Genomic DNA, 13,400 nt, shown 5'->3' with positions numbered 1-13,400 from the left:
TGACATACAAAGATGGATGGGAATGTCAAAATGTGTTTCTTTTATCTTTGCACATTTCGACAAATATGAAGAAGCATAACTTGATCATTGTGTAGTGTAGTCTGGTCTCTTCTGGTGCTAGGAATGGCTACAATTTGCTATTATTATTATTTTTAAAAAAGCAGCAACACCACACACCCTTTGCCATAAAACAGGGGGTGGGGAGAGGGATATACACGTATGTGAAACCCAAGGGGAAGCCTACTTTTGTTGCTATATAAACAGACTAATTGTCAGAAGTTGAAATAAATGCATTCTCCTATCTCACTTTAGTCTTAAGTCAGCCAGGTAGATTTTTTAGGGCTAATTTCTTTCTTTTTTTTCTTTCATTTATTTATTTTTTCATTTTCTTATTTTCCCATTTCCAGTGCATAGATTTTTATTTTTTTTTAAAGGATGTTAGAGTACTATCTTGTGAAAGTGAACATTAAATATGCACTAAGTAAGGGACAGTGTTGGTCTGGAGGTCTTAACTCTTTAGCACAATGTCGACCCACTGAGTTGCCCCGTTTTTCTCTGCTCAGCTGGACCACGGTTTTACCATCAAGAGATCAGGTTCTTTGGACTACTACCAACAACCAGGAATGTATTGGATAAGGTATGAGATGGTACAGCTCCAACAGTCAGTGTTTCCATGGCAACGTGCTGGCAGTCTCCATTAACCAGTTCCTTCAGTGGATAAACATTTTATATTTTATTTTAATTCGTTATCCAGTCCATATGCTGCTTTTATCAGTTTCATTTTAACCTTTGATTGAGATGCCACACCCCTCATCCCCCTTCCTCACCCCATTATTCACACTGACATTGCAAGCTTTTTCTTCATTGCACATGCTCAGTATTCAAGTTATCCCTATAGTTAAAAGGACAGTGTATACAGAAAAAATAAAATAAAATGGATATGCTCAAGCGATGTTTTCTTTCACATTTATGGTTTTAAGGCATCTACTGTCCTGTGCTCCCTTCTGTTTTAGACCCACGATATGGCAACAGGACACCAGTACCTACGTGTATAGATTTATATTTCTTTTCTCTATGAGATGTGAAATTATATACTGTCATTTTAAAACCCACCCACCCACCCCCAACCACTACCTTTGCCTTATAGATTGAACAATGCATTGACATAACATAGTATTTAGAAGCTTTTCCCCCAGTTCAATGAAATAAAATGCATTGTATATCTGCTGGTAAGCTTGTGTTTTAAAGTATGCACATTTTGTTATACTTTTTTTTAAACAGATTAAAAAAAAGAGTATATTGCATGGATCCCCCTCCTCTTCGGTACTATCCTGTGATGTACAAAGTTTATAGGATTGTGATTATTTCTATGGAGAATGGGGTAGTTACTTGCGATGTGTTTTCTTTTTAAAACGTCTAATCTTGCTACAGAAACAGATGCTATGCCTTTCCTAAATTAATCACTTCTTCATCTATCCAGCGGCTGTTTATTAGATTTTAATATTTATATTCCTCAGGTCTGCTTGTGATTTTTATTTTTATTTTTTATTTTTTTAAGATGCAGTGGCGGATTGCCAGAGGATTGTCAAATGCATTTTACCTCAAAAGACTAGGATTTCAAAACTGTATATTACACACACGTGTGTGTGTGTGTGTGTGTGTGTGTGTGTGCAACTTTACCTTCATTATCATAATGGTGGCAGCAGTCATCGCAAGCATTTACAGTGCATTCAGTATCCCCCCTTTCTAGAATTTAACTAAATGTTGTTTCTTAAATAATCATCAGAGTGGGTGCTTTACAGTAGAGGAGATGCTCAGTGGTCTTTCTTACTGTAAGCCATTCCAGTGATGTTTAAAATGGCATATTTGCTTAAGTATTCTAAGCCTTTGATCAGTATTTTAACTTTTCCGATGGACAATGTTAGAAACAAATAATGCACATTTTCCTGACGACCCAAGACTAACAAATGTTCACATGTTTGCAAGGAACTGCTGCTAATACCAGATAAAATTATTAGGCATATACCAGCAATGTCTATGCAGGCTACTGCTATGACATCCTAATATAACCATCGAAATGCCTTCATATTATATGGACAGATTTACCTCTGCTTTATAGTATGAACGACAACATGGTTGAATTTTTGCATGAAGTCGAAGAGTAAATGAAGACTTAATAAGGCATCAGTATAAGCTCATTTTAAGAGTGGATAAAATTTTGGAAAGATTCTAGTACTTAAGAAGTTAGGAGCTATATTGATAATTAATGCAACATTTTACCCCTAGGGTTCTGGAAGACATAACTGTGCAAATACACAAAGGCAAATACACATTCTGCATACAAATATATACAGTATTAAACAGGGCATTAAACACCAGTGAATATATGTTAAACAGGACATGGTAAAATTACAGCACACGACTGTGATAGCTGCTTTTCAAGTAATGCAACCAAAACATTGTCCATCTGTAAAATCGGCAAAGTGCTTGGTAGTTAATGTTAAAAAATTGTTGTTGACATCCTGCTATAATGACCCTTTAAGTCCCAAACATAACCCACTTTACAGTCCAGTGACCTGCTTTGGGTGCAAAATATTTCCTGCCTGAAGGGTTCCCCCCCCCCCATTTATTTTGAGTGACTCTCCCTGTTCAAATGGTTATCTGTGCCAGGGGGAATTAGATATATGCACCAGAAAATATACACATCTACTGCTTGGAAGGTCAAAATCAAAGCTAAACTGCTCATCTAGAAATGCTCTTTTAGGATTACACCAGAATACAGGTGGAGGAATTAAAAATTCCCTACTCTTCATAGATGTTGTGGACTAGCACACGCCCCCCCCCAGCCAAGGGATAATGGGATTTGTATTCCATAATACACGGAGAGCACTGCATTGGCTACCACTGGTTAATGTCCTCCTCCTGCCCCCGTGTGCTTGATTTCTACGGGTAGAGAGGGTTCTTGTTGTTTTTCAATGTGGAGAGAATTTAAACATGGTATGTCAGTCTAAACTGATTCAATGTTGGGAGAGCCATACCATGTGTTTGTAACACTTTATCAGGTGTGGAAATGATTTTCTGCTGGGACGCCCAATTGCCCTTTTCAGGATGCAGGAAGATAAAAGTAAGAAAGCTTAAACATGAAGAAAAATAAGAGAGACGACGAAGGGAAAACATTGTCCTCTTGAGAGAAAGAACTGACAGGGTTTTTGTAACCCTTCACATTTCCATTGTATTTCCCACACCTCACTGAGCAAGTTATATCAATATTTAACCAGCCTTGAACAACCTTACTCTTAACATATTTAACATCTGAATTTTAAAAAACACTTTGACCTGGTTCCGATAGCCTCCTTCTAGTGATTTCATTTTGGTGGACAAGAATAAGAGAGGCAACTGCAGGCTAGCCGCGACTTTTCCCTTTAAGATTGGATAGCTTGCAGTATGTCCTGCTCACTGACCTTGCTTAAAGTCTAATGAACGTAATATGGGAAGCAATGTATAGAAAGCTATCTCCATCCTGTAATGACAATGGCAGTTGCATTGATTAATTCATAATGAATCCTTCGTTGAGACTGCAAATGGTAATTACGGCAGATTCTTTTCATGGGAGCCAGTGTCGTTGAGTGGGTGGCATGTGGCCTGTGAAATCCAAAAACAACTTGTTCAAATTACTACTACTACTACTACTAATAATAATAATAATAATAATAATCTGTACCCATCCAACTAGGTTGCCCCAGCCACTCTGGACAGCTTCCAGCATTTACAAAAACATATTTAAACATTAAACAGTATTTTGGAGTTCCCACATCACGTGTGAATAATGGCGATGGGGTTGGTGCTACGTTGACTCAGGAAAGCTTATTATTTATACCAGCTTTCCCCAACTTGCTGCCCTCCTGATGTTTTGGGCTACAGCTCATATCCATTCCATGGTATGGTTTGAAGGCACAAGAAGCCAACACTTCAACAACCCAAATTTCTGTAGTTAAGTGCCTAGCTCAACTGGGCTCCTTTTTGGGGGGAGCAGGGGAGGGTGGGAATATAAGAATAAAATAATAACAACCGTTCCCCATATCCTTTCTAAATAAGAAGGTACTACAGGGATGTGTTTCAGCAAAGGTATTCCATGACTTTAGCTGCATTGCATTGCAAAAAAAAGGGGGTGGGATATTGCTGAGATCAACTTGGCCTGGCAGAGTGATGAAATGTGGAGCAGGTCGCCTAATGTTAATTAGCTGGGGAGTGCATATGAAGAAAGACAGTCCTGTAATTATGCAGGTCCCAGGTTGTCAAGAGCTTAAGGATACAGCACCTTTAATTGAGCTCTGAAGCTAATTAGTCAGTTCAAGCAGCTGCTTTGCATGCAGGAGGTCCCAGGTTCAGTCTGCAGGTAGGACTGGGGGAAACTCCCTGTCTGAAATCCTCGAGAGCCACAGCCAGTGAGTTGAGACATTCCTGAGCCAGATGGACCAATGGCCTTGACTCAATATAAGGCAGCTTCTTATGTGGAAATAGTAGTATATGCTCCTATGGAGCTGGAATTAAATATTAGACCAACAGGCGCTTCTGAGTTCTCTTCTAGGGCATCCCCACATAGAGCAAGTTTCCAAGGGGAATTTGCTGACCTTCAGACAAAAATATGTAACTTATCCCATAAGATCAACTTCTGTACCTGAGAACTTGAAAGTGGCCAAAGTAGTAACAATTTTTAAACAGGGATCCTGGGGAGATCCAGGAAAATACAAGCCAGTTATAGCTTAATATCTGTTCCAGGAAAACTAGTGGATAGAATTTTTTTAAAGACAGAATCATCAGGCATATAGAAGAACAAGTTTTGCTGAAGAGGAACTGTTTCCCACAAGGGTAAGCCCTACCTAATCTTTTGGAGTTCTTTGAGAGTGTCAACAAGCGTATGGGTAAGAGTTCTCCAGTAGACATTGCGTATTTAGACTTTCTAAAGTTTGCCAGGTCATTCCTGCTCTGAGGGGCTGTAGAGGAGAAACCTGACGACTGCCTTATTCAAATATTACAGGATATTGCTGCATCTTCATATGATCCAAGGCAAAAGTGAATCCAATGCAGTTGGGTCAAGTTGGAACTTCTGACAGTTCTGGCTCACACTCTGCTAAGGCAGCAGTGGGCAGGTTTGGCCAAGTCGAAGTGATTTTATCAGCAAAGGAATGTAATAATAATGATTATGTATTTATTTATACTGCCACGTTTTCCCCTGATGGGACTCAATGCAGCTTACATATAAAAATGAGAAGCGCTAAAAGCATAGGAAAAACAATAATTTAAAAACAATTAAGCATTGTTAGGAGTAAAACAATATAAAACCTATAAAATCTATTAAAGCCATACAAATAATTACAATAAAAACAGAACGGCACCAGCTCTTTCATTAAAAGCTGTCCATTCCCAAAAGCATGTTGGAATGATAAAGTTTTCATTTGCTGGTGGAGGGACAACAAGGAGGGAGTCAGTCTAGCTTCTCCATGGAGGGAGTTCCAGAGTCTGGGAGCAGCCACCGAGAAGGCCCTCTCCTGCATCCCCACCAAGTGTGCTCGTGAAGGTGGCAGGACCAAGAGAAGGGCCTAGATGACTCAGAATTTAGTGGTTCTTTGAGTCCTGTTCTGGCCTTTTTTTCAGCCAGAACTCACTGGAACTCAGTTCTGGCACCTCTCAGGTGGGCGCCATTGCCATTCTAAGAGAACGAGGGAGGAGTTCTGGCACCTCTTTTTCTAGAAAAATAGCACTGGTCCTGTTAGAGGAAAAGGTGGGGTATATTAATAATAATGTTAATAATAATAGAACTTACTAAAATATCACAAAGCAGTGAACTGTTGATTCAAGCCAAAAGCCAGAGGAATTGGCCACCCTTCAGGTGCCCGGCTTGAATCCTTGTTGACCTCCCTGTCAGCGACTCCCGGCAAGATCAGGCGAGGTCTATATCGGCGATCCTTTTCAACGTGAAAAGAACACACCACTCCTTCCCCCTCATTCCCCAGGGAGGGGAAAGAGACAGACAGAAATGTATTTACATGCCTTTATTTCTGTCCTTCCAGCAGTACAGAGAAATCGTGACTGCTCTCTCTCATCACCAACAGCAGAGAGAGAAAACTCCTCCCATGTACTTCCAGTACAGGGTCATGTGACACTCTGAGCTAACATCCGGTGCTCAGTGCACTGAATAGACTGTCCCTTGTTCCCACAGTACAGTCCCATAACGTCAACATCCTGTTTGGCTTTCCAGCCACCTGGAGCTCGCTTCTGCATTGCTCCTTTTTCGTAACATGAACAACACTGTGAGTTCTTCAGAACTCTTTTTCGGACAGAATGGTTTGCCAAACTGAGTTATGGAGAGGGAGAAGAGACTCTCTATGATGTTCCAAAGTCTGCTTTATGTAACAGTCTTAAGACGGAGTCAGGAGTAGACAATGGAGTGGGATGGCAGCCCTTACCTGACCTCCCAGAAGATGGGTCGCTGCTGCTTACCAGGAGGAAGAGTGGAAGGAGCAAGGTGGCACACTTGACAGAGGCATTACGGTGCTCCTGCTGTCACCTCTGTACAGCATCAACCTCCCTATTACCTTGTCCCTCCCACTCTCCCTCTCACTAATCAGGAATGACGCACTTGCCAGGAGGTCAGGTAAGCAGCATAGCCACTCAACCCCGCCATCCGGTATCAGATGGAGTGCAAAAAGTGGCAGGGGGTGGGGAAGCAATATCAATTAAAGGAATATAATGCAAATATACCACAGTATGTTGTTATAATAATAATCCCAAAGCATCCACTTCAAAAAAGAATGAGCACTTAAAATTCACCCATAGCCAGGCCATGTCCAAATGCCTGAAGAAAGAAATACAGTGGTACCTCGGGTTACATACGCTTCAGGTTACAGACTCCACTAACCCAGAAATATTACCTCGGGTTAAGAACTTCGTTTCAGGATGAGAACAGAAATCATGCAGCAGCGGCGCAGCAGCAGCGGGAGGCCCCATTAGCTAAAGTGGTGCTTCAGGTTAAGAACAGTTTCAGGTTAAGAACAGACCTCCGGAACGAATTAACTACTTAACCCGAGGTACCACTGTACATCTTCTGGAGCCAAAAAAGATGGCAGTGTTGGTGAGAGAATAGTCTATAGTTGGAGGACAACCACAGAAAAGGACCACTAGGAATGTGGGGAATGTGCCTTATGCTGAGTCAAATCATTGATCCATCTAGCTCAGTATTCTCTACACTTCCCAGCCCTACCTAAAGATGCTAGGAATTAAACCTGCCTTTCCCCATTCTCTCATTGCCACCCACAAGGCTCCTCTTGGGAGAGCTACTTGCACTTCACACAGGTCAGACGGGCTCTGATGTTCCTCCTTTTAAAGATTCCAGCAGTGCTGATGGGTTATCGAATGCCAGGCAATTTGGAGATGCTACTCGGGCGGCTCTGTGGGTTAAACCACAGAGCCTAGGACTTGCTGGTCAGAAGGTTGGTGGTTCGTATCCCCGCGATGGGGTGAGCTCCCATTGCTCGGTCCCTGCTCCTGCCAACCTAGCAGTTCGAAAGCACATCAAAGTGCAAGTAGATAAATAGGTACCGCTCCGGCAGGAAAGTAAACGGTTTTTCCGTGCGCTGCTCTGGTTCGCCAGAAGTGGCTTAATAATGCTGGCCACATGACCCAGAAGCTGTATGCCGGCTCCTTCGGCCAATAAAGTGAGATGAGCGTCGCAACACCAGAGTCAGCCACGGCTGGACCTAATGATCAGGGGTCCCTTTACCTTTACCTTTACCTTTACCTTTACCTTTACCTTTACTGTTAAGCATTGGCCATTGGATGCTTATGGAAGTGGAATAGAATGGTGTGATTGTGGGAGCTTTTAAAGTATTCTGAGCATATGTTGCAACAGTACATAATATAGCCCTAGCTCAGCAAAGTGAACAGAAGATATCCAAAATGGCAAGCAAACTGTAAAGGCATCCTACAGAATTAAAGAGGGAGAGAGTGGCGGGGGAACCTTTCTTAGATTAATGCACGAACAGCTGCATATCTCGCTGGCACTGCCCTCACTGCAGCCCTGTAGCTAATATGAATAATGCATGCACTAAGAGGGAAAACATACGCCCGTATTCTTTTATTAATGAAACGAATATGTTTGTATGTGCATGGCTAGCAGTAAAACAAAAGCAACGGAAAGTGGGGGGGGGGAGTCACCGTGCCCATAAAAAGTGAATATTTTCCCTCCAGTGATTCCTGAGCTAGTAGACAAAGCATTACGCAACAGCTAAAATGCGCCATGTATTTCACATTTGCTACAATTGGGGGTGGAGGGTGTGTCTTCCAGAGCCAGGGCAATAGGCCAAGTTGTGGGGCTCCAATGAAAACTTTCAGAATGACGTTGGTTATGGCAAAGTCTACCGTGGCCAGCATAATGTCTGCATGGTGTTGCAGACCTTGGTGCTTCCTGAAGGATGCTTCAGAGTTCATTAGCACCGACCTGTTAAAGACAATCTGCTAATCAAATACGCAGTAGGTAGCTGCCTATCTATCCCCTGTAAGAATCATGCAATTTTGCTAGGTTGCTACCAATATAGACTTTTCATTGGAACTCTGAATGCTACTTCCCTCCAGCTGAGAAATGTCATTCCCATCATAGTGTGCTCATGAACGCCTGAGGTTTGTTGGATTGTTCCAAACTCTTATATACAACAAGCCCACAACTTAGGCACATTTAAACTTGTGCGCATATTGCACGTGACCTCTGAGAGGTGGTTTGGTTTGGGTAGATGTAGCAGTTTGGAGGCTACACACATAGCACCTATCGTGCTATACTATAGGAAAGGGCCATAGCTCAGTTGCAGAGTGCATGCGTTGTATCCGGTTAGTCCCAGGTTCACTTCCTGGCAGCGATAGGCAGGGTTAGGATCGAACAGTGGAGAGTGACTGTCAGTCAGTGTAGACTAGATGAGCTAGATGAATGAATGCTATGGTTCAGTATAAGACAACTTCCTAACTTCGACGGACAGCTAGATACATCTGCAGAAGTCTGCATCTGTTTTTCTGCATGGCCCTACCTAGATCAGGGCAACTGACTTTAGTAAGACTTGCAGAACGCCGCTGGAGGCTAAATTGCAACCTTCATATTTTAAATCAGACTTGAATACCAAGGGAAGAATTTCGTCTTGAGTCTGGGATTAATATAAAAATTATGTGATGTGGGTCAAACCTTTAAATAAACGCCTTTGGAGCATAAAAAATACTTTAAAATGCAAATCTGTATGTCATTGAATGGTAATATATGCCATTCCCTCCATTGCTTTCGGAGAACTATATACTGTAAATGCTATATTTGTAACGTGAATATGATCTGGATTGTCTTCTGCTTCATATTAAAATATAATAATAAAGTTGGTTTTAAGGCCAAGCATCTCACGGGGCCTTGAAAACTGGTCAGACCTTTACCAAAAAATCAGCAGTAAACAAAGAACCTTTGGCAAACCATCGCAATTGAATTTTAGCATTCTTATTTAAAATTATTGCAGTTGTTTAAAACCCAAATATGATTTTTCCTCCACTTTGTATTACTGCTCTAAAGATTCTAACTATGAAACTATTAGTGGAACAATTCAGCCTAACTGAATCCATTTGCTATAGAAACCCTCTCAGTCTTCTGCCTTTATTACATCATTTTCAAGCCCTGATTGCATTATTTTAGAGCATGGATTGCTATAATGCTATTCTGCCCTAACCTGATGGATTTAGTTTTCATCTTGTTCTCAGAAATGCCCAGTCTATAAATATATCTCCGTTCTCTAACCAGGATTACAGTTAACTGGTAAATTTTCCAGAAGAAAAACAGTTATGCACGTCCCAAGAGAAAATGATACATCCTTTGAAGTAGAATAACCTCTTGATTGCATTATTTTTTAAAAGAGCCCATCATGATAAAGAGAAGTCGTTCCAACATTTCCTACTTAACACTTGCATTCATTTGGTTTCTAGACAATCCAGTAGTTTTTAGCCTCCCTTGCTCCCAAGGGGATATATCTGCAGTTTAGAGGCCAAGTTTTTATCCTTTTGGCATGTGCAGTCAATTCACCGTAGACAGTTCCTCCCAAATCAACAAAACTTAGAGGCTCTCTGAAAATTAAGCACCATATTTATGCTTTGTGTTAAATTGGACAATTAATGCCAACTTGGAAATCCCAGAAGCAGTGGGTGGCATCCAAGAAAACAGTTCCACCAGCACAAGCACTTTGGGCTGCACAACTTCCTCTCCCTGTGTGCCACCTAAATCTCTTCTGGGTAGTTGGAGGAAGCCACAGAACATATGGGGGGGGATTGGGGAGAGGGAGCCAAAAGTATTTGTGCTAGAGGAACTGTTTTGTTGGATAAATACACCCAAAATGTATTTGCGGAGCTGGTGGCAGTAAATGTGCATAGCTTTCAGGGTTCGCTTGACGCTTCTCTTGCAGCTCTTCCTATTGCCAAAGAGACAAACCACTTTGTCACTTTGTGAACATTGTTTCTCTCTTAAGCAATAGATCAAACCAATCTGCAGGATGGTTCTCCCCAAGCTAGGTTCTTTCTCCATGTACACCTCATACTGCTTCTGATTGTGTTGTTCTCGTTTTCATCTAAGGCAGCGGTTCTCAACCTGTGGGTCCCCAGATGTTGTTGGACTACAACTCCCATCATCCCTGAGCTCTGGCCTTGCTAGCTAGGGGTGATGGGAGTTGTCGTTCAACAACATCTGGGGACCCACAGGTTGAGAAAGGCTGATCTAAGGATTAATAACAACTGGGCAGAACACTGACTATTCTGCCCTTCATAGTTTAGGGGAAATCCAGCTTTGCATATGGATATATTTGGGAATATGCAAAATAGACACAGATGTACATACTATAAATATAGGTAACACCAGCTCCCTGGACGTGTAGAATAACATCTCTTCTTGCTAATGAGTGTGTGGTTGTTCTGTTTAGAATTTGACTTTCCTCTCCCTTTCTTTGACTCTAGTGAAGGAATGGGTTTCATTCCTTCACTAGTCTGACAGCTTTGTAAGAATCTAGGGTTGGGTTTGACTGGGGTTTTTTTTGACACTTTCACTGTTTTTTAATGTTGGCAAATATTTGCCCCCTTCATGCAAATCAAATCACCTTTTAACCTTTCCTGTCAGGATAGAGGCTTACTTTGGAAAGGGAATAATTCTAGGGTCAGTCTGCATTCTCCTTGAAACCTGAACCCTTTACTCCAAGAAATTAATAGCATCCAGAAGTTTAACATATGGCGCGCGTACACACACACACACACACACACACACACACACACACACACACTGTATATGCTTGACGATGTCACGCTGCCTCTTAATAGTTTGGGTCATGCCCTTTTGTGTGAATTTATCTGTGTTATGAGTTAAATCCAGCAAAACTGGCTGAAACAGAAGGGTGGATGGAGGAAGAGTTTTTGATTTGACCCGGACTGATTTTAGCCCCAGTCCTGGGGAAAAGAAAGGGTGGGGTGGAGAACATATGGTAGCCAGATATGGCATTTCATACACAGCCTAATTTCATTTATTCTCATTTTATGCCCCTGCCAGACCACCGCTCTTGATAAGGAGGGGCAGGTTTTCCGACGAAGACGCAACCCGGATGTGAGGGGGCACTGCAAGGCACAACAAGCACCACCTGATCTCAACTCCGAATCGGAAGACTATTCACCCAGTTCATCTGAGACTGTTCGCTCACCTAATTCACCCTTTTAATAAAACACTTTTGCTGAAAGTCTTGGCTTAACCCTTTGAGATTCTGAAAACAAACAAACAAAAATCCTCCAAACCTGTGTGCAACTGTTTCATTTGATTTCTTCTCCTTCTTTTTTTGTCTGTATCAGTTGCTTAAAGAAGGAACCACAGAAAGGGTGCTTACAGTATCTTTGTAATAATAATTTCCTAAATGACTGAAATCATCTTTGTTCTCTGTCTAGATTGTGACTTGCTGCTAAATATGATCCTCAAAGGGTTAAGACTATTTTGCTTTTTTCTAATACATATATATATAAATATATATATATATAATTTTCAAAGGGGATAGAAGCAATGAATGTTTTCATCAGTCAAGCTACAGTATATGACTTAAGCATATGTTAACCCTCTGAGTGCATAATCTTAAATAATCTTGACTTGCCCCAAAGAGGGCTTTATCATCAACACATTTTCCTGCAGCACTCAAATTGGTGGTTTAGCCGAAGTGCTACGTAATTACAGGATCTGGATTGTGATTTTTGTAGAGTCTGGTTTTTATGCTCTTATGCCAGGAGTACAAATAGTCACCCAGCAGCTACTGGGATCTTTACAAAGCAAACCACTGGGCATCTGAGTTGTTGGAGAGATCAATGATAGTTTTGTTTGTTCTCATGTTTTGCTGAACAAAGCACCCTCCTTTTAGCACATTGAACCTAGAAATTCTAACCATTTCTAGGTGTGTTCTGCCATGATTACTTGTTGAAATAATGTCACAGGCAGTAGAGCTGTCTAAGAACAATCTGTTTAGGGTGCTGTTTGTAGTTCCCTGGTTGCTGGCTGCAACACAGTTTCATGGGAGTCTATAGTGGAATGAATTCCCCATCATCCATACTCTGCTGTGCACAAAGTCCTCCTTTCTGTACATTCTTTTTAAAGAGACAGGTACATGCAGAAGGCATGTTTGGGAGCAGGCAATAAACACAATCAGTTTTGGTTTTTTTCATGCCATGGATTGTTCCTCTGGGCGTTATTGTGGTGTTATTTATATGGTGAGGGGTGTTATTTACAATGACTGGATGGGGGGATGTTTAACAGAGGAAATTATTCTACAGACAATGTAAATTAAAGAAGAGATTTGAAATTCCAAACATAAATAACCTTTGTTTTAAAAATAAAGTGGCTAGCACTTACTCACCTAATGTCTTTGTACAAATATATTTACCAGAATTTAGTCTGCGAGTGTGTGAGAGAGAGACAGACAGCAAATGGGACAAAAATTCCAAAAGTAAATGTTTCATCAGTGCTTTGAAAACATAATTAACCTACAAGAATCATTTGGTTTTTAAAATAATGTTGGTTACAAAATGTAATAATGTTTGTAAAAATGGTCTCTGTTCATTCACCAGTCACTCTAGTTGAATTAAAAAAAAACCTTGGTTTTTAAGGCATGATTCTCAAAGTGTTATTGAGGAGGCTTTAGAAGAAATGCAGGATGGTAAAATTCATATCTAGAGGTTATAGAAATTTTGCTTTGAGATACAAAACACCTGAGATGGGGAGATCAGCAATCCTGTTCACTTGGGCTATTTAAATACTGACAAAGGTAATGTCATTTAAGCAGCTTAAGTGGAGAAAGGATTTCAACCAGTGGAAT

At 41.1% G+C, this 13,400-nt stretch overlaps 1 protein-coding gene across 4 annotated transcripts in view; it reads left to right on the top strand.

Moving 5' to 3' along the window:
- Window positions 1-13,190, top strand: part of DCLK1 (doublecortin like kinase 1) — a 207,411-nt gene extending 194,221 nt beyond the window's left edge. For 3 of the 4 annotated variants that reach the window (XM_053386045.1, XM_053386044.1, XM_053386047.1), the window contains one exon: window positions 11,603-13,190. In XM_053386045.1, the coding sequence (XP_053242020.1) occupies window positions 11,603-11,767 (165 nt within the window). In that variant the 3' untranslated portion in view covers window positions 11,768-13,190. Of the gene's footprint in view, window positions 1-563; window positions 638-11,602 lie in introns of all 4 variants that reach the window. The other variant, XM_053386046.1, reaches the window with a different exon arrangement.
- The last annotated feature ends 210 nt before the right edge of the window (window positions 13,191-13,400 follow it).

Source organism: Podarcis raffonei, chromosome 4 (genome assembly GCF_027172205.1).
Source record: "Podarcis raffonei isolate rPodRaf1 chromosome 4, rPodRaf1.pri, whole genome shotgun sequence".
NCBI classification, from domain to species: Eukaryota; Metazoa; Chordata; class Lepidosauria; order Squamata; family Lacertidae; genus Podarcis; species Podarcis raffonei.
Note: the sequence above shows the minus strand (reverse complement) of the source record. Positions and strands in the feature narration are given on the sequence as shown.